This window comes from Paramacrobiotus metropolitanus, unplaced genomic scaffold, assembly GCF_019649055.1.
Source record: "Paramacrobiotus metropolitanus isolate TYO unplaced genomic scaffold, Prichtersi_v1.0 Parri_scaffold0000007, whole genome shotgun sequence".
NCBI lineage: Eukaryota > Metazoa > Tardigrada > Eutardigrada > Parachela > Macrobiotidae > Paramacrobiotus > Paramacrobiotus metropolitanus.
In genome coordinates, this window is record NW_026570227.1 from 1,956,779 (window position 1) to 1,980,240 (window position 23,462).

Sequence of the window (23,462 nt, forward strand, 5' to 3'; positions counted from 1 at the left end):
TTAAGTTCGAATTTCCTACATGTTCATTTACAAAAGAAATTTACTTGTTTATTTAACAAGTTTACTTGAGAGTGTTATAAAATTAGTTTAATAATGAATCTACTTAATAAAATTCAGTTTCGTAATTAATTTAGCTTATTAGATTGGATCTAAAATCTAAAAAGATCTTATTATTAAAAAGATTATTATTAAAAAGATATTATTATCTTATTAGATCTTAAAAATTGACTTAATTTAAAAATTATTAATATCTTGGAAAATAAAATATATATTATAATTAAAATTATGAAAATGTTTATCTAGGAGAAAATTCATTAAAGACATTTATTTGAGAAATTTTTCTAGTCAATTTAGGGATACTGAATTCGTAATGAATATGTATGGGCAAAATTTATTTCTTTCAACCTTACTTCACGTAAATGTATTGTTGCTACAGATAAACAACATTTTTGAATTCACAAATTTAATTATTGTAGTGCACCGTTCGATGCGCTGAGGTGCATAAGTATCGAATTTCAATCTGAATTATTCTAACGATTATTTCTGGTTTCTCCGTTATTTCTACATTGATCTGTTATTGCGATTTTTCATTGACGTGGTGAATGGCTGTGCGTAGGTGATTTATCTGGCGATGAATCGCGGTTACCGCAACCGACTGCATTACCTGTGCAAATTGACCAAATCAGTGTGCGGCGCCGACAGCGTCCGGCCGGTGGAAGCCGGCGAAACCATCGTCATGACAGACGGACCCCAACGGCCGGCTCGTGATCGCACGCTGGTGCTCATTGACTGAATTATTTTGTTATACGGACTATTGATGTACTGATGAAGGTTTCCATTGTCTCTATTGCCGACACATGTTTTTCGGAAAATATTTTCCTGCCAATTGTCCACGAAGTTATTGATCCGCTGGCGATTTGCTAACGCAGCCATTGTGACAGAAGGATTATTTTTACAGGAGATATATTTACATGGTTTATTTTTTGTACAAATATACTTGAAGCGGCCGTTTGTTGACAATTAAATTATCCTGCAATGTATATATGTTCAGTATTAACAAACGCTGTAATAGGTTACACAATCAGCCGGAAAATTGCCGGTTAGCTGCACGTGGCGCATTAGTCGTTAGCGCACCGGAAGTGCATTATCCCGGTCATTTATCAGCGATTGCCGGGCGAGGCCGGTATTTCCTTCTTAATCGGCCGCTTCTGTATGACATAGGCCGCACAGAAGCCGATCAGGACCGGCATGAGGATGACCGCGCCGACGATCCAGGCTAGTCCGGGCCAGTAAGTTTTGGTCTGCGCGAAGATGCTGCTGAAGATCAGCTGGGAAAACAAGGGCGCCGTGCCCAGCTGTGCGATCATGATCGTCACGACTTTGCCCATTTCGTGGCGCTCGGCGATGCCCATGATGATGGACTGCGCCGCCACCAGCGCCAGCATCCTATCAACAAAGATGACCGCGTTAGAATAATAAAAATTGTCTGGTCAGTTCGCGGTTAAAAGACTGAATAATAAAATCAACAAACAGCGTGCAACAGGAACATGCATGCGATGCGGATAAATCGCCGGTACTTTTTACTCTGTAAATCAGTTGGCTATTTAGCAGGCTAGAGTTGCGTCCGTTATCGGAATTCACCAGACTACAATTTTGGAATTAAAAATCCGGCAAGTTGCTTCGCGGTTCAAAATTGAATAATAAGACCAACAAACAGTGTTCAACAGGAACACATCCAATGCGCATAAATTGCCGGCGCTGGGTTTGAACAGAGAAGCCCTATACGCGCTTAAGGAAGCATTTCGTTATTCGTATAATGTACATTCTGTGCAGCCGACCGGGATCAATTTATTATTTAATCGCTGGGATTACATTACCGGAAGACGCCCACGGCCCCGGCAATGTACACCGTCCCCGGGGAATCGTCGAAACCGTAGACGAGGAGGGAAGCCATGGCGGAGAGGATGGCCAGCACGCCGAGCACCGCGTCCGGCATGTTCAGCTTCAGTTTCAGCAGCAGCACGGTTAACACCGTCACCACGCTCTCCACCACCCCCACCACCAGGTAGAACACCGTGAACTCCAGCAGCGTCCAGAAAAACGGCCCGAATTCCAGGTAGAACTGGTGCACGGAGATGTCCGCTGTAAAGGTCATGAAAAGGTCACCGGTTGTTTCACCACAGCGCCCAGAAATAAGAGGTCACAAAAAGGTCACCGGCTGTTTCACAGCAGCGCGCAGAAAGGAAAGATTTTGCGTACCGGAAATGCAGATGCCGATGAGCAGCAGGCAGAAGAGCATCACCCACAGCAGGAGACGGCGCCGCCCGGCGCGCGGGCGGGCGACGGCGTGCCAGCCGTCGTTGGCGCGGTGACACGCCAGGGCGCTGCCGCAGCGGCAGCGTTTGGGGCTGTGGAAGGGCGCCAGGTCATGGATGAAGAAGAAGACGTACAGAAAGCCGGCGAGGAAGAGCAGGGTGATGAGATAGAAGGGGGCGGAGTCGCCGTACGTCTCCAACATGTGACCGCCGAGAACGCCGCCGGCGTCACGGGAGACAGTGCGGAGGGCGACGATAACGGCGACGTTGATTGCGCGGTTAGCTTCCGTTGTGTAGTCGCCCAGGAAGCTGTATAGCGCCGTGTTGAAGCATAGCATGGCGCCGGTACAGTACTGCAAACGAATGCATGTTAACTGTGTAATTTTCCAATGTATATTATTTATATTGACTCAGTTTTAAATAATTTATTTACCATTTATTATGATTGTATAGAAAATTTGACAACTAAGTATATAAGATTTTAATTAATAAAATTTTAGATTATATTTTAACTTTTTCAATCAACGTTTTTAAAGAAAACAATAATCTACTTTTTAAAATTTATTTTAATGATTAACTAACCAGAAATTTTAACTAACCAGAAATTTTAATACGAGTATATCTGAGAAGCTCCTTAAATTTTATGTACGCTTAATTACGTATAACAGGAGCGTACGTAAAGGAAGGGAGTAACGAGGAGATAATACGCGGACATTTGGAAGTATGTATAAGCCGTGGTATAAGCGTAAGCCACCACGTAGCCGATGAAGGGAATGAACAGGAATATCTTCCGCCCAAATTCATCCGTCCACGAACCTTATAACGACCAAACTCCGCTCATGATCAATCATAAATGTTCGCAGTACGGCAGTATTTCGTCCTTACCTAGAAAAATGGAGAAGACGACGCAGGAGACGGCGTCGATGAGCGCTTCATACGTCTTGACCTGCATCATGCCCGTCTGCACCTCCACGGCGGCGGTCTCATTCATCAAATTACGACAGACATCCGGCGATAGTTGCAGATCCACCAAGCACACCTACAACGATACTTCCGGTTACCACCGTCACCGACCGATACCGGAAGTCTCTAACTTTCGTTCTTGGTTAATGAAAACATTTTTGGCAAATGCCTTTGCAGTAGTTTGTCTGACCTTGTTCTTCATCAACTCCATAAAGACCGGCTCGACCATCCCGCTGGCCAGCGCGTACAGCGCCATCACCGGCGAGGACCCCCGGGGGGTCTGGAATCTGGACGAGAGCGCCTTCTCTGTCGCAGAGAAAATCAAGTTGGTCTTGCCGCGTCGGGGGGAGAAGAGTTTCGCCTCTCTGCCCGACGGGAAGGCGAGGGAGTTAATTACGGTGCTGGCGGGGGGAAACGCCGCGGGAACCATGCTGCGTCCGCTCATACTGTCCGATGGCAATTTGCGCTTGGCTTCCAGTTCACGAGCAGCCGATGATCGCTGTTGGCTGGGCGTGAACCAGTCGGTGATTATGGATGATGAGGTGTTTTTGGATTACGTGAAGCATGAACTGATACCCGCTATGACTGCTCCCAAGGTACTGTCCCAGTTTTAAATTCCAGTTGTTCTTAGTTTTTTATATAAAATTTCTAAATTATTATTATTTATTTTTATATTTTTATTTATTGAACTATTATTTTTAATTATTATGGACCTGGTTTAAGCGAACTATTGTATGTTATAATCGGAAAAATTCGGAAAGTTGAGCACGTTACCTTTTAAGTTTTAATCCACGGAAGGGCACAGATTCTGTTGTTTTTTATGTTTAAATTTTGAGTGTGAAGTGTTGTCCCCGCGCTTGCACTTTATTTTATTTGGATAGGCTGTTGCCTAATAAAAATATTTTTAAATTGAATGTTTCGCGCTAAAGGGTATGTTATTACGAATTTGTTTGTACGAGCAAATTTTACTGGGTTTTGGGTTGCAGAATTTAATTATGCTGGACGGCCACAACAGCCATGTGTACAACGAGGACTTTCTGATGGAATGCGCCCAGTCGGGAAGGAACATCCGTGTGGTAATGTTCCCGGCTGGCCAAGCAACCAAAACCTACTCCCGGGATCTCAAAGTGTTCAGCCCGATTAAGCGCCACTGGAAGAATTATTTGAGCCATTCAGCCACCGAGCCGGTTAGTTGCGAATTTGCGGACACTGAAATTATTCAATAAAATCGGAACATTTCTCAAAATTTAATTAGACGCGTGACGTTAATTTGTAGGTGACCAGGGAGAATTTTGCGGCGTGTCTGATAGAAAACTGGAGCGGATCCATGGAATCCAGCGTGAAATCGGGGTTTGAAGAAGCCGGTATCTATCCGTGGGATCCCAGGATGGTCTGCAAAGACTTCCCTGGTTTTGCTTCGTACACACCACCGGTTGTTAAACTCCCGGCCAGCCGACTGTATGAAAAGGAATTTGAAGTTGTGCGAGCGAAACTCCGGCTGATTCCCATGTACTCGGACAGTGAGATCAGCCGGATCATTCGTTTCGCCCAGGATGTTCTGGATGAAGCCGAATCGGAAAACGACTGATTTAATGAGCCATTCGCGGTTGCGCCTTGTTATAGCAAGTCCTGATATGTCTTGATCTCTGAGCGCTTCAAAAACCAAATTGTGTAATAAAACTGATCAGTTAATAAAACGAACTACGTTGTGTAAAAAATTATTATAGCAATAAAATTTTAAACGGACTACGTAGAATCCGGACGCATGTAACAGGTTTGTAGGGAACTGTTCTATAACTTCCTCCGCGTTCAGGAAGTACTCACAGACACCACATGCCGGTTTCGACTGTCCACCAAAAAATTTACTACTTGCTTGAATTGTTGCGAGTTCATTTACTGCGGTTAACAAACTGCCTCGTGGCGATGCACCTGCAGTTTAACAAGCAGTTTAACACTTAAATTAATTATCCCGGCATTCTGCGCACAGAGGACACTGTACATGTGGTGTGCTCATCCACAACGGCAGTACTAAACGTGTGATCATATCCGGATGTTTACTGGTTACCGGACTAACGCGCCCTGCGGCGGTGGCTTTTCACACCGATCGGTGTCGAGTTTATTTCTTTAAACACCGCGCACAGTGCCCCACAGTATCTTGTATCCATTTTGAAAAATTAGGATATTTATTTCCGCACCATCATGCTTCTGTTGACGATCGTCTCGTTGTGCGTCTCCCTGGGAACGGCCGCCCGCAACGGCCAGCCGGACCGCGGCGATGGCGGACAGATGCCGGAACCGCACATCTCCCCGATGAACCAGGATCTGGAGCGCAATGTCGTGTCGGCGGCCGGTGGCGATCTGAACACCGGGAGTTTCGTCGAGTACTGGTACGTGGATAAACGGAATCAGCTTTTCCGCAAGGATTTCGATAAGGCCCGCGCCGAGAAGATGCTTAGTAATGTGCGTTTTGTCGACAACGCCTTCGACTCGTCGGTGTGGTATATTGGGACCGATGGGCAGCCGTACCGGCTGACGCCCGACAAGGAAACCGGCGAACTGGTACGTCGTAGAAAGCCGGTTATATTGTTAACAAATATGTGTACATGCACGTGTACTTCCGCTTTCGCGCGCTCCTGAACACGATTTTGCATAGTTTTATGACATTGTGTAGCCAAATGATTTATATGTACATTGGCAAGAAAACCGGCAAACGGCGCGCAACATCTGGTTTGGCAGTTATGGCTGTAAGAAAATTCTAAAAAGAATTTTCAAAATTTTTAAATTACTTCCAAAACCAAAACAAAAATGTTCCAACCCTGGTTTTTTTACTCTCATTACATTAAATGTGCTTTCGCTTTATTACGCTAAAATATGTTAGGTTCCCGGCGTTCCAAGGGGAACGACCTTCACCCGCCTGTCCCCGCGCAGTGTGGACGAGGCCCTGTTGGTGGCCAGCAACGGCCAGCTGTACCACTACGCCATGAAGGAGTTCGTGCCGGTGGACGGCGCCACCAACGCCAAGGACGCCGCGATGGGCAACGACGGCCTCCTGATGTACGCCACCCGCAACGGACAGCTGTTCCGCTGGAGCTGGGCCAGCAGCAGCTGGGAGGGGTACGAGCGCAAAGGTCACGGGGTGGCCGCCAACGACTTCGAGCATATCGTGATAGTGGACGCGCAGGGCAAGACGAAGAAGCGGGTAGACGGCCGCTGGAGGAACGTCAAGGACCGCTGCGACGATGTGGCTGTCTACTCGCCCACCGAGTTCCTCTGCGTCACGCCGGAAGGGGCGTTGCGAAACTGCAGTATTAGAAGGCAGACGGTTGACACTGATCGGCACGTGCTAAATAATCGATGCGCAGGGTTATTTTGCCGGCATCATATATTATATAACTGTCGTTGCTGGCACTTGTTAGTTGTTGATGGTTGTCGTGTACTTATTAAGAATTAACATTTACTATATGACACAATACTTTAACTTGAGCACTCTAGTACTTAACAGCTACAGCCTAACAAAACTAGTTTTTATGTACGAGTACGAGTACGAGTACTATTTACATAATTATTATTAGCATCGAAATACAGCGCGGGAATGCCCTGTCGGTTACATCAACTGTTCCACGTTCTGATGGTTTAAGTGCTGTTTACTTTGTTTTGTGATCTGTTTTTATGTATGATGTTAAACTGCTAGGTAATGACTAAACCAATAAATATTGATTATTATGTCCATATCACATATATAGTTATGTTCATATGCACGTACATATGTACGTAATGCAAACATAGTATTTTATATATAAACTGATGTACAATAATAAAACCTCGTGATATAACACTTACTGAGAAACGATACAATACAGTAACAGGTTTTCTATAAAAGTGAAAGATTTATACCACCTCAGCCGACTACGGAAATAGGCGGCCTAATTACATTACATGCAAACTTTACCTGTATACAAGTAGTAGTACCAGCATAATGTGCAGTATGCTGGTGTCGAGCTTCGCCAGACACATTTCATTATTACAGTATGTTTGTGTAAGATCAGTCAATTGTCCAAAGCTCGAAGGAAATTAATACCTCAGGCTTAGTATCCCAGCTCAGATTATAAGATATCGACACTTCCGGTACACCACGTATATACAAATAATTATTAGAATTATAGGCAACAGGAATGAATCCTGTAAAAGACTGAACGCGTAGGTTCATCTCGAGAGCGTTATCATTTCCGTTGATCCGTCATGGTACGGATCGCACAGTGGTTGTTGTCAGCGATATTTGAGAAGCGCTGCAGCGGATGAGTGGGAGATGTACAGTAAGTACGGCAATCCGTTCCGTTCCCGTCGGAACACGACACTTGTCTCGTTGGCTAATTAGACAAACACCTTAGTCCAATACGTATGTTTCCAGGTGGCGAATGTTGTCAACAATCTTTTAATGTAATGTTACCATAAGTCTGGATGTTAGTAGTAAATCTATTCCTCAGTGCTTAAATGTAAAAGGTGTCTACAGTGTTTAAGGGAAGTGGCCTGGTACATGTATCAAATTTGTGTACATATAGATATTATATGTGCGCGAAAACTTTTACTTTCGAGCACACCCAAACACTTTTTGGTGTTGTTTTTATGACATTCTGTTGCCAGATGATTTGTATACCTTAGTGTGAAAACCGATGGTGCGCGCAACATCCGGTTCGGGAGGTATGGCTGTAAGAAAATTCCAAAAAGTTTAAATGGATCCAGGGGTACCAGGAGTCTCACCCATTATGAACCAGTCTTGTTTAAATTTTGCACATCTATGCACGTAACGATAAGTATGAAGAGCGTTTTTACACCGACCCAGAGTTGTACCATTTTCTTCCACTTCTAAAATGAATTTTAGAATTTCTAAAATTCAATTTAAAATCTGAGAGAAATATCTGAACCGTGGTCAAGTGTAAAAAAGCTCTCCGTGCATTTATATGCAAAATTTAAAGGAAATCGCTCCATAATCGAACTTTTGCCTGGTACACCTGAATGCATTTTAACTTCTTGGAATATACACAAATCATCTGGCAAGTGGAAACACAATGCCATAAAATAAAGCAAAAAAATGTTCGGGGTGCGCAAAACGTATAACTATCGCGTAGATACACGAATTTGGTAGCATGTACCGGCCCACTTCCTTAATGTAAATTGTAAAGGTCATGCCATGGTCAATACAACGGTAAACGCCACGCTGATCGAGGTGTCCTTCCCGGTGCTCCTCTCCTGGTTCGTCCTGACCTCCGTCCTCCAGACCCTCGGGGGCCTGGCCATCATCCTCCTCTTAATCGCCATGTCCCGCCTCGGCCGATTACACACCGGCTCCGGGATCCTCATCGCCCACTACCAGCTGCTCCTCCTGCTCATGTGCTTCCTCCAGGCGCCCCTCAACAACACCACCTTCTTCCTCCTGCGCCTCCACCACCTCTGACCCTCCCCTGCCCCTTTATCTACTTCCTCTACGTCCTCAATTACTCCCTTATCGCCTGGGCCGACGCCGCGCTGGCCTTGAACCGGTTCACGGCCATCCTCCTCCCGCACCACTACCCGCGCGTCGCCTCCCGCCGGGCGGTGGTGCTACAGCTGGCCGTGTGTTGGACAATCGCCCTGGGGTGCGCGCTGCCGCAGTACCTGTCGCCGCGCATCCAGGTGGCGCTGCTGCCGTCCGGGGCCTGTAATATCGTCCGCTCTGAGGGGCGGTTGTTGTTTATGTTGGTGCTGCTGTCGCTGTATGTGCCGCTGGGCGCCGTGGGATTTTTATATAGCTTCGTCTTTCTCAGCCGGTACTGCAAGGTGTGCCGCAACCGGGTGATGGGTTTGAATGGGATTGTGGATGCGGTGTTTGTGGAGAAGATGCAGCGGCGCATCGCCACGGCGAAGATACTGTTCTACTCGTTTATCTGGTATTGCGTGTGTTTTATTCCGCTGTCGTTTATACCGTTGCTGTTGGCTGTGCCGCTGAACAGCGATATTCGAATTTTGCTCTGCACCAAGACCGTTTTTTATCTGGCTTTTGCTGCCGAACCGGTAAGGATTAAAAAATTACCTAGAGTAGTACATAATTACGCTAAGAAAAGGCGACAGTAGAAAAGTACATTAATACGACAAAATAACTCTGTTAATTTTATTTATATAAAGAATTTTTTGCCGGGTACGTACTGTATAAATAATTAATAAATTATAAACCCATGTATGAATAAACGCGACAGGTTCAGTTTGCATAAATGCACATAAATCTGTGCCCTGCAACCTTTACAGTTCACAGTGCTTCATGCTGCGTTTTGAAGCATCATTAAAAGCTTTAATCAAACGGTTCTCGGTTTATTGATGCCGGTTTCTGCGTAGGCTTTCTTTTACGCGATGAGTGGCCAATATCGTCGCGAAGCGCGGAATATCCTGATCCAGTTATGGCAGTGGCTGGTCTGCAGAAGGGTCCGCTTCCGGAAGAATGCGCCGTCCCCGGAAAAGACCGTGGATTTGAACGAAAGCCGCTTAACGCTAACGAGACCGACGGCGTACTTCCGGTCGGGATTCGATGTCAGCCGCTATTAAACGCTTAATTATCCTAACGATTGCTGGAATGTTTATCGTTAATTCGCTGCGCCGTAGATATCGATGAAACTAAATGCTCGATAAATAACCAGCTTGCTAACGCTGTGCTTGCTGCAAATAATCCGGCATGTCTTTATTGGGGATTCCGAATGCTTTGAGTAACCTGGATGCATAAGCGATATCACCGTCCAGTTGGCGTTTTTCCGCGGGATAAAACAGCTGACCTTTATTGACGTCCTGTGGGGTACGACTACGTTTGGCCGGTCCGTTGAGAGAGCGCATGACGCAGCGCACGCGTGCCGTATCCACCCGCACCAACAGGAAGCGGGCCAGCCGACGCAGTTCCCGTTGTGGATCATCTTTCAGGCGCTCAAAGAACGCCACCAGAACACTGCCGGGCGAGCTGACAACGGAGCGGATGGAGGGCAGCCAGGTGGCGCCCAGCTCGTGCACCATCACGTGGAAACCTGCCGACAGTAAACAGTATAGATATACTGTACATACTGTACACATGTACGGCCGTTGTGCTACGTATGACCGCTCACATCTCATAACGCTCCATATTCTTTTTACAAGAGCAGAACTGATGAGATTACTTCGACATTTTTCTTATGTTTTCTTAGGTTATCTTGCGTTTACAGGCGACACGAATTTGCTAGATATGACTTGACAAACAAAATTCGACTAGCCCATTTCGCAGTATTACGAAATGTTCACGTAACTTATAAGGCACGTTCACGTAACTTATAAGGCATGTTCACGTAACTTCTGGCGCCGCCAAAAGGGCAAGCCGACCTGCACATCACAAATAAAGCCTAATAACGATACACTGCGATCTGCCGATAAAATAGTGATACTTTTTCCGATCAACGACAGAAAAACGTCATGTAAACAAGGCTAGAATAAAACCGTATTTCGGTGTGGGAAATGGTATTTCAGCGCATTTCTCTGACTACGACCTTTTTGGACAGTCTCGAGCTGGAGTTGTCGTGGGCGGCTGGAGCTTGCGCATATATGCTGCATGTTGATATACATGCTGCATGTTGAGTTGATGTTGGTTGATGATCATAACACTGCCGCAAATGTGGAGTATAAGAACGATAACCACGATGTTCGTGCTAATCATTCTCCTACTCCACATCTGCGGTTAATGCAGAGTGATCCAGAGGAGAGCCGCAGTTTGCCACCGGAATAAAAACACTATGAGTGCCAGGCATTCAACCTGTTTCTTTCCCGGTGGCATACCTTTTCAGTTGATTTCTGTCGTTTGCAGGTCCGATGAGGAACGATACTATCATGACAAGAGATAATATCCGTTCTCCATGCAAGTTGGATACCATAGCTGTAATACTATGGTATCCGGCATGGAGAACGGTTGTTACCTCTTGTCATGATTGGCCGGCTCCTGGACCCATATCGGGCATTATCGGCATATCCCATGATCGACTGATTCGGGCTTTAAACTTTAAAGAAGATTGGGGCAGCAGCCAAATCGGAAAGCATATCGCTAAGTGTCGATCCGCTGCACCAATCCTGATGATATACTGCATCAATAAAATTACTTCCGGGGCACTGGAAGTACCGTAGAGTCCATGTTTATTCGGGTAAAGAACGATAACGGTGTATTAGTATGACGGCGTGCATTAAAGGCTCTCATATTTTCAGCACGCAGACAAATACTTTTTTTCTAAGAGTGAGTCTTGAAATTCATGATGGCGATCGCGATTCTTAATCGTCCATTATCGAAATCGTAGGTGAATTTACGGACTCGCGAGTTATAAAACCGACAAATGCAATGCTATAGCAAATGACACGCCGTGGGATCGCTTTCGCTATTAAAAAAAGTAGTTTTTCTTTATTATGGTCGTAGGTTGCTGAAAAAAAAACTTTCTCGCAATAAACAGCAATTTGAAAGGCTGCAACTGTTTTTAACTGATACTGCAAAGTGCACAACATAGCTCTAGTGATCAAATGCTGCTGCTAGTTAAGGGAAGTGGCCCGGTACATGGTACCAAATTTGTGTACATGCACCAAATCTTTCACTTTCGCGCACTCCCAAACACATTTTGTTTATTTTATGACATTCTGTAGCCAGAAGATGTGTAGAAGTATACACTGGCGTGAAAACCGTTTGTGCGCACAACAACCGGTTCGGCAGTTATGGCTGTTACAAAATTCCATAAAGTTTAAATCCATTTAGGTGTACCAAAAGTCTCATTATGGATCGATCTTCTTCAAATTTTGCACGTAAATGCGCATACCATGAGAAGCGTTTTTACACCGATCCACTGTTTTAGCATGTTTTTGAAATTTTACAATGAATTTCAAAAATTTTAAAATTCATTTTAAAATCTGAAAAAAATTATGGAACTCTGGATCCGTGTAAAAACGATCTTCATGGCCATGTGCATTTACGTGCAAAATTTGAAGGAGAGCAGTCCATATGAGACTTTTGGTACACCTGAATGCATTTAAACATTTTGGAATTTTGTTACCCCCATAACTCCGCAACCGGATGTTGCGCGCACAAACGGTTTTCACGCCAGTGTATACACATCATCTGGCTACAGAATGTCATAAAACAATAGAAAAGTGTGTTTGGGAGTGCGCGAAAGTGAAAGTTTTCGTGCTTGTACACGAATTTGATACCATGTACCGGGCCACTTCCCTTAAATTGAGAAACTTTTCAGCTAACGGAATTTTAACCAGTTTAAACTATTGGGAACTATTGAGAAGTACTATCGAAATAAAAAAAGACATCTGTTGAGGTGAAGTTCGTGAAGTTGCTATGTTAAAACAGCAGGAAACACTAAAATCCACGTTTTCTACGCAGCTATCTAGCAACGTAGAAACAGCATGTGAGCCATGACACATTCTATAGCAGATTTTACGGACACTGGAGATTTGGCATGGCGATCGCACATGCTATCACTGCGATAGCGAAAAAATTTCGCTATGGTATTTACGGACACGACTACGTGGGATCACAGTCGGACTCGCGGAATACAATTGCTACTGCAATCACCATCGTACACGTCATGGTAGACCATTTCAGGACGATCTCGTGTGCTATTCGTACTATCGCGGTCGTCATAGTAAATTTCAAGACTCACTCTAAGATGCCTTTTTATACAGTACTGTACAGTGTTTTCTTGCTGTTTATCGAAACACAGAAGAAGAGCGCATTGTAACGGCTTACCGCATGTATAATTAGCCGCAGCCGAGAGCGACAGTTTATCTAACGCGAGGCAGTACATGAGTGCCAGGTCGCAGCAAGGTTTCTACTTTCTTTCGTGTTAAAGTATTACTGTATTCGTATATCGGCAAGTGTTCGTCGGAACTGTACCGTACGTCGTGAGTGGTAGAGATCCGTTGTGGTGACGCCGGTGTGATTGCCTCCGGACGCCACCCGCTTAAACTCGGCGACCAGCGCGTCGTAAGGGTTGCGGATGAGGAGGATGGTCTTCGCCGCTTGGAGATGCTGCACAAAATGCGTCTTGACGGTCATCACGCCGTGTTGCCGGCCTTCGCAGACAAACCCTAAACACACGTCGGGCGATCAAGGCGATAACCGCAACGGTGTAAAACAACGCTCATTACCGGCTTTTTTTAGAGCGGCGTCGTGGTAGACACTGCCGGTGCAGACGCCGGTCAAGCGCTCGATCAGCCAGCGCAGCCACGTGTTGCCGCTGCCGGGCAGACTGAGCAGCGCCGTCTGCGGAACAACGGTGGTTCCCTTGGGCAGCGGCCGGGATCGATTACACACATCGCCTGCAAGAAAGAAGAACGTACACGATTTTTCCTGTTTTGTCATGCATGCTTAAACTAGAGTTACTTAATTACTCTAGAGTAGTGCCTATACGCAGCGCAAGCTTATTTTGCTAGAAGTTTGCGAACTGGCTACTATTTCAATTAAAGAGGTATACGTTGTATTTGTTTAATGTACGTATACGTGGAACTGTGGAAGCACTGCGGTGCGGTCCAGCACCGACCAGTAGCGTTAAGAATATAGGTCACGTTATCCCATTCCGTTAGGTTATCATCATTATCCGCTCCCGGGTTCGGTGGATCTTGGAGAGCGGTCCGCGTCTGCGGGCGGTGGAACACAACTAAGATTTGTAGACTGAAAATGGTGCATAACCATAGGGGAAGACTGCAAATGATGGACAGGGCAGGACCACAGCCGCGCTGGCGCATTTAGCTCCCGCTAATCACAATTCTCTGATCAACGTTATGCAAGCCAAACAGGCACTGCATTATTCGTGCTGCACAAAAGACCAATGTCGGCGTCGCAAGAATGATCTTCGTAGAATGCGAACAACGCAGTACCGGTTGATCACTGTAGAACGATTCTGCACATGGATTCTGCTGATCGAATAAACGCACGAAGGAGGTGAACGTCGGCGATCATACTATCAAGCGAGGAAACTTTCTTCACGTCACTCAACATATAACGCGCACTTCCGTGAAGCGCATCGTGGAGGAGCACTAGTGATTTGTTTATTACAGCGAGTACGGTATGCGAATATGTACACCGCGAAGACGAAGCGATACATCGTACGTTCAACCTGCATGAGTTGGTAAAATAAACTGTAATCGGCGTAATATTATGTTATGTTATTACTGATACTTGTATGCGCAGTGACAATCAACCAAGTATCTGTACGAAGTACTCCTAAGAACTAAATAATGCGAGGGCGGGCAACATTGCCGGCATCGGTGCTGCACGGAAAATGTAGGACGCGTAGTGGCTGAATGTTGCCGCGTGTCGCGTGGCAATGACCCTGTAATAAATTTGATCATCCGTAATACACTGTATATATCAGCTTTGTGAAGTAATTATGAAGCATGCAGTGCCGACACTAAAAATTACAACGGTAGCTACAACTTACTGAAGAAAAAAATTTTAAAAATATTGATCCGTCTGCGTGCTGAAATTTCGACCTTTAATTGAAATGTGAATTGCTGCGAGCACGCTGGACCAACAAGGCATGTTGCTTATACACTGCGATAAACGCAGTGTGAGCAGAGAAGCGGCTCACGTAAAGCGACAAAATCTTTCAAAGGATTTCAACGTATTGCGCCGTGGTGCAGTGGTACTGCCTACGCGGATCTAACGACGTAGCCGGGGTTCGATTCCCCCATCGGCGCCTTTTTCAGCCGTTTCTCGGTTTCCCTCGGATTGCGCCCTGCTGATTTGGTAGCAGATCAAGGTTCGGTACGTCCACTTCGCCTATGAGACCAGTGTGCTAACCTCGAACGGGAGGAACAGAGCAAAAATGAATAAAATGATAAAATGAAAAGAGAATGCGGTGAGCCGGAGCCGCCGCTTAAAGGATCGCTTAGTCTCGCTACGAGGACGTAGCGAAAGCTGCAAAGGGGGTGTGAGCAGAGAAGCGGCTCACGTAAAGCGACAAAATCTTTCAAAGGATTTCAACGTATTGCGCCGTGGTGCAGTGGTACTGCCTACGCGGATCTAACGACGTAGCCGGGGTTCGATTCCCCCATCGGCGCCTTTTTCAGCCGTTTCTCGGTTTCCCTCGGATTGCGCCCTGCTGATTGCAGCGATCGAGTTGATCTTGCCAGTAGCGCTCACGGTGCAGCTCACCATCCTGCCACTACGGGCGGTTGCCTTATCCGCTGTTATCGCACTTCCCCGAGTTAATTGTTTTACATGATTATTACTACAGTAACTGCATGTTACTATATTCCCGCAATATATTAACTAATATATGCCGGTAAGAAAAGTGTACTCTGTATATCGTACATTGCAGTATTGCACTAAGAACGCGGTCTGAGTTACTGGAAGCGCATGCAGGAAAGCCTACCGCGTACATATATAACGCAAGCCATGCCGGAATTTTCCATGTGTGTGGAAATAACCCGGATACGCGTGCGTTCTGCGTTCAAAGTGGCGCAAGCAGATTACGGTGCCGGCTTCTATACTCGCAGCGAGTGCCGGCAACGACACACGCTGAAATTCAGTAAACAGTCAAGTTTAAACTCCTCAACGAGATGCTCGCTAGCACGACTTATAACGCGCTTTTCAAGCACGCGCATCAGTGTTTGTGGAAACAGTATATAAGTCTCTTGCCGCTGACCAATTTGCTCAACTCCCGATCTCCTCCACGCAGCATGTCCGACGCCGGAAGTGCCGCGAAGACCTCCGACGCCGGAAGTGCCGCGAAAGACCAGCCGGGGTCCGTGCGCATCGGCCACCTGGACCCCCGCGACTACCACCTCCCGGTGGAATGGGGCCGGAAGGAGGGCTGGACGGTGCGCGACAGCGACGTCAAGCTGATCCTGGCCGTGGACCCCCGCGCCTGGTACGCCGCCAGCCTCAACAATGAAGTGGTCTCCCTTATGTGCGCTATTAATTACGATCCCAAATTCGCCACGGTCGGGTGTTTCATTACGCGGGAGGACCACCGGGAGAAGGGCGAGGGCTTCGGGGTGGCGGTGTTCGAGGCGGCGCTGGAGCACACCGGCGACCGCGTCACTCAGCTGTTCGCGCAGGAGGACGTGGCGGAGAAGTACGAGAAGAAGGGATTCGCGAAGGACGGGAATTCCGTGGTGCAGTACGAGCGGGAGCTGGATGACGGGTTCTGGAGGGGGTTTGATGCGAAGGAGTTCACCGCGGAGGGTGTCCAGTTGGAGAATATTAACCAGACGGATCTGGCGGACCTGGCCGCGTTCGACCGGAAGTACTTCCCGGCGTCCCGGGAGACGTTCCTCCGGGAGCTGGTGAAGGACGGGAAGATTAGCGGGCGGGTGGCGGTGCGCGGCGGGAAGGTGGCGGGGTACGGGACGATCCGGGATCTGGAGGAGGGCGTGTGGAAGATCGGGCCGCTGTACGCGGAAACACCGGAAGTGGCGGCGCACCTCTTCGCCGCGTTTCTGGACGAGAAGAAACCCCGGAAACTGCTGGTAGCGGTGCCCATCTCCAAGAACGGCAACGCCCGGAAGTTGGTGAAGCGGTTTGGGATGAAGGAGCAGGTGGAGGTGTTCGTCATGTACAGGAACGGCCGCCCGGAGGGGCTGGAGGAAGCCGGGATGTACGCGATTACCAACGCACAAATCGGATAATTTCGGGAAAGTTCATCCATTTAATTATGACTGTAGTATTTTCTTTGGAATCAGCAATAATTTTATAAATTTCTTGCTCCGTAAAAAATTAACAGTTATTCTGTTCCGGATTCAGAAAAACATTACTGTGTACAGATTACAATTTATATTGTTTATTGCAAACAGGGACTTGCTGCTGCATTGCGAAGTGTTTCGGATAATCGAGAACACTGATTAAATTTTTTTATGAATTATAGCAGCATTGATCGCAGTGTTCAAATATATCGCTTATACACATACGGCTCAGTGTTATGTACATATACATAACTACATGTATAACGTTTTGCACAATAGTTGTATTTCTCGTTTGTGTACACACGAATACTGCGTAATTGTCGCTAATGTTAACCGTGACGGTTTTGTTACTTGTCCACGTCAGTCCGCGTTATTCTTGTCAATTGTCAAGATGCGACACTGTTACGAGCGATTAGCGTGTTGGGCCACAGTCAGCTGAGCAAACAACTGGAATGGTTTAGACGGGACATAGGGCAATTCGGTGTACATGTCGTGGCTAACCGCTGACCTTGTGTACACACTGCACGGTGTAATGCGCGCATTCCTCGCACAAAGACCGCCAAGAGCGAGCGTGCCTGCCTGTATAGCCTGCCAGTCTCTACCTGCCTACCACCGGCGTTGTGTACTTGTATAAATGCCGGTACAGGTTGTTAACATTCTGCCTAAACATCTATGCAAAGCAGTTGACCCGCGCCCGGCAATAAACCGCTTACCGGCAAAATAATATCCGATCGGCCTGAAATTCCAAACGCCGAAAATACTGTTCCAGGAAAATGGATATCTTTTCTATCCGTGTGGTGGAAACAAAACCCGGGGAGTTTTTAGTCCGGCTTTAAGGAAAATAGCCGGTATATATTGCCAAAAATGGGATACATATACTACTGTACTAAAACTTGCATTTTCGCGCACTCCGAATAGCTGTTTAGTAATACTTATATCATTCTAAAGCTAAAATTAAGCTTTAGAATGATATAAAGTATTACAAACCAGTTATTAATGATTCGTATACTAATGATTCGTATACAAACCAGTTATTAATGATGGTAACCCTCGGTCGGGAGAGTTTTTGCGTCAGAGAATCAGTATTGAAATCCAACGTGGAAGTGCAGTGTCTGTCCTCGGAACATTTAGTGACATGAGAGACAGCGAAGATGTTTTTTTAGCTTTTAGATTGGCTGATCGGGAATGATTTGTACCCGATGTTGTTTTTCATGGCAGCTTTGCTGTGGTTTTGTTTATATGATTAAAATTATATCCATAAGGAAAAAATTCGTATACTCGTACATTGTTCTGAAAACCGTTTGCTCGCCCAACATCCGGTTGCGGGATTTAACGGGAGAAGCGTCATGTTCTACTTCTTTTCTCAAGCAGCGTTTTAGTCTAGCTGTTGTTAAAGGAAATGCTACAGTTTCGAGTACGTTAGTTTTTAAACGGAGGGAAGACAGGGACTTTGGCTGTTTTTTTAATGTTTAAATTTTAAGTGTTGAGTAATGTACCGGCGCTTGTAATTGTTGTTATTTGGGTGGTTTTGCCTAAGAATTATTTTCATATACTTTTACTATCATCTGCGTAAGCGCGCGAAGGGCACGCGTATATATAAAATCTCCAAATACATACATAATAGAAGTATGCACTGCGGTGATAAACGTTCTTATAATTACTTGGGTGCAGTGTAAGAAGTACAACCGTATAAAATTTTACAAGTGCACGGTTTTCTTCGAGTACATGTCGCACATTTTGTGTTTGGAATGTAAATACACGTACAAGTGCAGCTGTATAAAAGAAATTGCCGGTAATTAGATCCCTTTTTTATGAGCGGTAACTGGAAACCGATGCTCAAGATTTAGCCATCAGCAGTGATGAAGCGATTTGTGCGGCGGGACGCGGCCAACGCTGGACGCTGGGTGCGGGATCGAATTGTACGATGGACACGATTAGTATGCATGGCGGCGCAGGGCTAATCATAATGAGGCGCTTAATGGGCTGCTCGAGCGATGGTCAGGGCAGGCGCTGCATGCCGGGCACAAACAAATAAACAGTCCGCGACAGATGACTGTTTACCTTGCGGCCACTCTTTGCCCGTTACAGCGCTCGTGTATAATCATGTGCAGATGACCATCCGCAGTCCGCAGCGGCGCAGTGGAGCGCGTCGCGACGCTCGCTGGACAGTGTCCATATTAAAGTGCGCATTATGCTAATGGACGCCATGATTATCCTGCGCCTCATGCGCGTTTACACTCTTTGACATTAACACCTGCTCCACGTGTCCCGTCATCGATGCGGTATATTGTCTGCAATTTTAAACTCAACGCCGCTCAATTCACAATCTGGCTTTCATGATAATTATGTGCAAGTACGTTGCAGTTTGTCCTAGTGTTGAAAGTCAAACTGTTTTGGCCGTTTTCAAAATGATTTGAAACGAGGTTTTGAAAGAAACGTATTTTTTCGAATATTTTTTCGGTTGTAAACCGAACTGCAAATCAAACTGGTTTAAAATGAAATCTGAAATTAAAGAAAATTCCGGCGAATTTTATTAATAAAATTGCTGTTTACTTTGGTGAATTTCAGTTTGGTGTTGCAGAAAAAAAATCCCATCTTTCGTCGATCAGGTTTCGATCTATAACGTATAAATATTTATTTATGCATATTGGATGTGTTCCTGTCGTGCGCTGTTTGTTGATTCTATTATCACATTTTTGAACCGTCAACCGACCGACCCAATTCCATTTTTTATAGCCCATTGTCAAATGTATCCGTACATCATACATATACAGGAACAAAATAAATTTGTCAGGGATATTTTGTTTAAAAAATTATACATTTAAGCTAAGAAAATCTGTGGAGAAAATCCGCTTAATTTGAGCAATTCCCGTAGTCATATAAAAAAATCAATAAACTCGTTCTGGCCGAAAGAAAGAAAATTTCGTACGAAAATAAAACTGCCACCGGTGGCGCAGAGGAATCACTGTCCCATCCCTTATATCCTATTCCTCGCTGATGTCGTACAGCAGCTCCACGGCGCCGCTGACCGGAAGGCGGACGATATTCCGCAGATGATTGTCCTCGCCGCGGTGGTCGTAGAAGCTCTCTAAATAAAGCGTGGCAGTGTCGCCGGTGTCCGGGAGGGCGAAGCACTGCCGGTTGGCCGCGGCGGACTGCGGGGCGAAGACCGGCTGGAGGCGGCGCTCGTGCTGCAGGAAGACCAGGACGTTCTTCAGGTCGGGCAGGTCGGTGGTCAGGCAGATGCGCCGGGGAGTGGGGGCGGTGGGGGCGCGGAAGGAGGGCGGGTGGAGGGTGAGGCGGACGGCGCCGTCGGGGTACAGCCATCTGATGCGGCCGGAAGCGCAGCGCAGGGTCACGTGCTGGACACTGCCGGCGGATACCACGCCCGGGTCCAACCTGCCCACAGCAGAAAAAATGAATAACCGATTTATAATAAGAAACGTTTTCCGCGTTTTAATAAGAACGTTTTTTTTTAATAAAAAGCGAAAGAATAAATTACCGATTTCTAATAAGAAACGATCTCCGCGTTTTACTTGCCAATTCGTAATAAATTAAAAAATATATTCAGTATAGTAAAATAATTCAACTCTTGACATAATTTTATCTTTTATTTTTTTCCGACTGTTATTGTACATATTTGAAAAAATATATGAATAAATTACGTAATTGATTTACTTGTCGAATAATCCAGCGCATTTCTGCTTTACTTGCCGGTTCGTAATCATTTCTGAAAAATTACAGTGACCCTTTTATTTTTCAACGAAGTCATCAAAGCGTTTATTTTATGCGCCGATTCTTACTAACTTTAAAAGCTATAATATTCGCACGAATGCAGGACTTAATTTACTTTACGAAGAAATCAATTTATTTTACTCATTTGATTTTATTACTGTTCAATGGTGGAGGTCAATTACATTTGGGTAACCGTTGCGCGTCGGGTAACGGGGAAACGCGTAAAAAACGTGACGTAACAGCGCGTAAGCAAGTAAGCATTCTGATTCGTGATCACAAAATCTGGGATGGGTTTTTAGCTTACTTGTCCGCGTAAGCGTTGCGCTTCGACGTCGAAGCGCAACCGTTACCCAAACTACGAGTAACTCGCGCCTCTCCTGCACAGATCGACACAATTTTTGTTTGTTTGAACTAAAAGTGCATCCACCGACCCAGATTCACACTCCAAAATTCATAATTAACTTTTTTGACGTAATACCACATTTACCACATTACAGCACCAACAGTTACCCAAATGTAATTGACCTCCACCATTTATTTATTTTATTCACCGGTTCTAAATTTCGAGTTCCTAATCATTCAAAAATGTACATGTAGAAACTTAGCTTATTTCAAAGTAATCCAAAAATACGTTCATTTTATTTGCTGGTTCGTAAAAAAATTCGAAAAACAAATGAACTTATTTTCCCGAAAATCTATTTTACCCAGTACATTAATTTATTTCCACGAATTTTCGAATCCTTCAAGTGCTGTCATTATTAATTAACGTCTCCAGTGTTCCTGCTGCCTATCACTACGCTATTTGTGCAGAGCGTCTGGCATTTTGTAACAAATCGCTCGGACGTGTCAAAAATTTGGAGAAGATAAACTTTACTCGTCGTCGTTTTACTGTGGATAATCAGGTGCAGTGATGGGTGGAGTGACCCGTAATAACAAGGCCGCACTGGGGACATTAAATATCCCGATACTCCGCAGTGTACATTTATCGCGGCTGGCCAACTGGCCGGTGTCGGCGCGGCGGCGGAGCGCGTCCAACCGCCATCAATCAATTACCGATAATCAGTGCAATCAGCTTAATAAATCAGAGTGCCTGCTGCATTGTCCCGGCCTTTGGCCGGCGTTTGCCGCCAAACATCCGCTGACTGCTTATTTAACTCCGCAAGACGACTAATGCCAACTCTGGATCTGGCATTAATTAAGCCCAACGCACATATCACTCGCGCCTCATAATTATCATTCTTCCACCATCTCCACTCGCGTTAAACCACAGCGAGAAGAGACGCGAGAGAAAAAAGCCCCAACGGCTTCGTGATAAGACGCTTGTGTGGCGATTAGCTGTGGCGTTTTGTCTGCCCGGCTAATCGCATTAGCGCAGCTGTGTGATCATTATTCTGCCTGTCATAAAACAGAGCACGGCTCTAATTTCTCCTTCGTCTCCGTGACAATCCCCAGGAAAAACACAGTCACAACGGTAATTGCCTCAAGTGGGATTATGCGCGACATCGTGTTTTATCGCATTCATCAAGCATCGCTGCTTGTACACAGCGTATTACGCTGAATATTCTACGGGACGCAATTATCATGCAAATGACGAACGGAAGAGGTCATCCACTTACGCGCTGTCGCGCTTGATCAAGGAGAACTAGAACAGTGCCGGTTTTCAGCCTGACTGACTGGCTAAAGTGCCGGCAGAGATTAAACGGCGGTTTTGTCAAAACCACGATCACGCCGCTCTTCTTCGCGGCAACCGCGCAATAAATACCGACTATGCGCCAATTACGTTTAAGAGCAAAACGATGCCGCTGACAGCCTGTTTCTGCTTCTATAATTCCAGCGTTTTACGGGGATAGTGAAGTACTGAAGTTATAATGATGAGCGTAATAATTATTCCGTATTCTACCGATTTACTGGATTTTCATAAAAACCCGGTTTTCCTAAAAGACGTACAACGGAAGGCGCAAAAAACCGCAGAACCATCGGCAGCATTTTACTTTTTAGTTGTCATTGATTACGAAAAAGGATTTTGATAAGGAGGGAAACGAAAACGCAAAAACGTACTAGTAAAGCTGCCGTTCGGTACACAATAAAATAGATAAAAAACCGTAAGGTCAGAAGAATTACGCTGCAGTTCACTTACGTTCCAACCCAGTCGCAACCGTCCAAAACCGGCTCGGACGATACGGCAGAATCTCTCCGGATGACGCTACCGTTATCCATCAAAACCGGTGCGGCCATAATAAAATGCCCTCCAATCAGGCAAAATCCCAGTAAAAGCACTAACGATGTCCGCGTTAATCCACGGTAATGGCATGAATCCTCCGATATCATGGTGGGAACGGGAAGCGGTAAAGCAAAATAATCAGGGAAAAATTAGCCGACACCAGGACATTTTCCCGTGGCGGAAACAAGCGACGGGAATCCGGAAGAAATCAGGCCGGGCAATAGTCAATACGGAAGAAATTATCCGGAACGCGGGGCACAATCAGCGATTATGCGGTGGTGCCGTTCTGCTGAATAAATCAGAGCCCGTCGGTTGTCGTGAAAGTGCACTGGACATATCAGCTGACACTGTGCCAAACTGCCTGCTGCGCACTAGCAGCCTGTTGCACGAGTCTCTCTGTCTCGCTGAGTCTCTGTGCCTCGGTCTGGGACGGTTACTCGTATAGCCGGCTTTAGCGGATATATGCGTATATGCGATAAGCCAGTCAGCGCTGAACAACGGCCGGGCACAAAGAC

The 23,462-nt window shown here is 45.9% G+C and overlaps 6 protein-coding genes across 7 annotated transcripts; 3 read left to right on the plus strand and 3 right to left on the minus strand.

The window, feature by feature from the left end:
* Window positions 1-934: 934 nt before the first annotated feature.
* Window positions 935-4,249, minus strand: LOC129582252 (proton-coupled folate transporter-like). Its single transcript, XM_055473730.1, has 6 exons — window positions 3,469-4,249; window positions 3,201-3,354; window positions 2,992-3,131; window positions 2,260-2,668; window positions 1,878-2,142; window positions 935-1,446 (listed from the first exon to the last, which is right to left on the minus strand). The coding sequence occupies exons 1-6, from the start codon at window positions 3,721-3,723 to the stop codon at window positions 1,161-1,163; spliced, it is 1,509 nt and encodes a 502-aa protein (XP_055329705.1). The 5' UTR covers window positions 3,724-4,249; the 3' UTR covers window positions 935-1,160.
* A 1,154-nt stretch (window positions 4,250-5,403) lies between these two features.
* Window positions 5,404-7,000, plus strand: LOC129582270 (uncharacterized). The gene is made up of 2 exons (XM_055473760.1): window positions 5,404-5,837; window positions 6,157-7,000. The coding sequence occupies exons 1-2, from the start codon at window positions 5,478-5,480 to the stop codon at window positions 6,727-6,729; spliced, it is 933 nt and encodes a 310-aa protein (XP_055329735.1). The 5' UTR covers window positions 5,404-5,477; the 3' UTR covers window positions 6,730-7,000.
* A 1,456-nt stretch (window positions 7,001-8,456) lies between these two features.
* LOC129582471 (uncharacterized) lies at window positions 8,457-10,530 on the plus strand (the record flags this gene model as incomplete). The annotated part of the gene is made up of 2 exons (XM_055473984.1): window positions 8,457-9,326; window positions 9,645-10,530. Coding segments are annotated over 2 exons (1,077 nt in total), but the record flags the coding sequence as incomplete, so codon positions are not given.
* On the minus strand, window positions 9,295-14,347 carry LOC129582217 (WSCD family member GA21586-like). 2 transcript variants are annotated; one of them, XM_055473674.1, is made up of 5 exons: window positions 13,844-14,347; window positions 13,452-13,622; window positions 13,203-13,391; window positions 10,076-10,318; window positions 9,295-10,014 (listed from the first exon to the last, which is right to left on the minus strand). In XM_055473674.1, the coding sequence occupies exons 1-5, from the start codon at window positions 14,046-14,048 to the stop codon at window positions 9,890-9,892; spliced, it is 933 nt and encodes a 310-aa protein (XP_055329649.1). In that variant the 5' UTR covers window positions 14,049-14,347; the 3' UTR covers window positions 9,295-9,889. The 2 variants fall into 2 exon arrangements, with proteins under 2 accessions (XP_055329649.1, XP_055329648.1); XM_055473673.1 differs by having other exon boundaries at window positions 9,295-10,318.
* A 1,468-nt stretch (window positions 14,348-15,815) lies between these two features.
* LOC129582305 (uncharacterized) lies at window positions 15,816-17,173 on the plus strand. Its single transcript, XM_055473806.1, has one exon. The coding sequence runs from the start codon at window positions 15,867-15,869 to the stop codon at window positions 16,935-16,937; it is 1,071 nt and encodes a 356-aa protein (XP_055329781.1). The 5' UTR covers window positions 15,816-15,866; the 3' UTR covers window positions 16,938-17,173.
* Window positions 17,174-19,708: 2,535 nt separating this feature from the next.
* Window positions 19,709-23,462, minus strand: LOC129582298 (uncharacterized). The gene is made up of 2 exons (XM_055473793.1): window positions 22,864-23,462; window positions 19,709-20,390 (listed from the first exon to the last, which is right to left on the minus strand). The coding sequence occupies exons 1-2, from the start codon at window positions 23,052-23,054 to the stop codon at window positions 19,976-19,978; spliced, it is 606 nt and encodes a 201-aa protein (XP_055329768.1). The 5' UTR covers window positions 23,055-23,462; the 3' UTR covers window positions 19,709-19,975.

Coding starts and splice junctions, on each gene's coding strand:
- LOC129582305 (XM_055473806.1), top strand. CDS start 15,867: ATGCTCGCTAGCACGACTTATAACGCGCTTTTCAAGCACGCGCATCAG.
- LOC129582252 (XM_055473730.1), bottom strand. CDS start 3,723: ATGAGCGGACGCAGCATGGTTCCCGCGGCGTTTCCCCCCGCCAGCACC. Junction 2,143..2,259: donor CATCGGCATCTGCATTTCCG/GTACGCAAAATC, acceptor TGACCTTTACAG/CGGACATCTCCGTGCACCAG. Junction 1,447..1,877: donor GGGGCCGTGGGCGTCTTCCG/GTAATGTAATCC, acceptor CTTTGTTGATAG/GATGCTGGCGCTGGTGGCGG.
- LOC129582217 (XM_055473673.1), bottom strand. CDS start 14,048: ATGCGCCAGCGCGGCTGTGGTCCTGCCCTGTCCATCATTTGCAGTCTT. Junction 13,623..13,843: donor CTATATTCTTAACGCTACTG/GTCGGTGCTGGA, acceptor TCTTTCTTGCAG/GCGATGTGTGTAATCGATCC. Junction 10,319..13,202: donor GGATCTCTACCACTCACGAC/GTACGGTACAGT, acceptor TACTGTCGGCAG/GTTTCCACGTGATGGTGCAC.
- LOC129582270 (XM_055473760.1), top strand. CDS start 5,478: ATGCTTCTGTTGACGATCGTCTCGTTGTGCGTCTCCCTGGGAACGGCC. Junction 5,838..6,156: donor ACAAGGAAACCGGCGAACTG/GTACGTCGTAGA, acceptor AAAATATGTTAG/GTTCCCGGCGTTCCAAGGGG.
- LOC129582298 (XM_055473793.1), bottom strand. CDS start 23,054: ATGATATCGGAGGATTCATGCCATTACCGTGGATTAACGCGGACATCG. Junction 20,391..22,863: donor GGTTGCGACTGGGTTGGAAC/GTAAGTGAACTG, acceptor TGCTGTGGGCAG/GTTGGACCCGGGCGTGGTAT.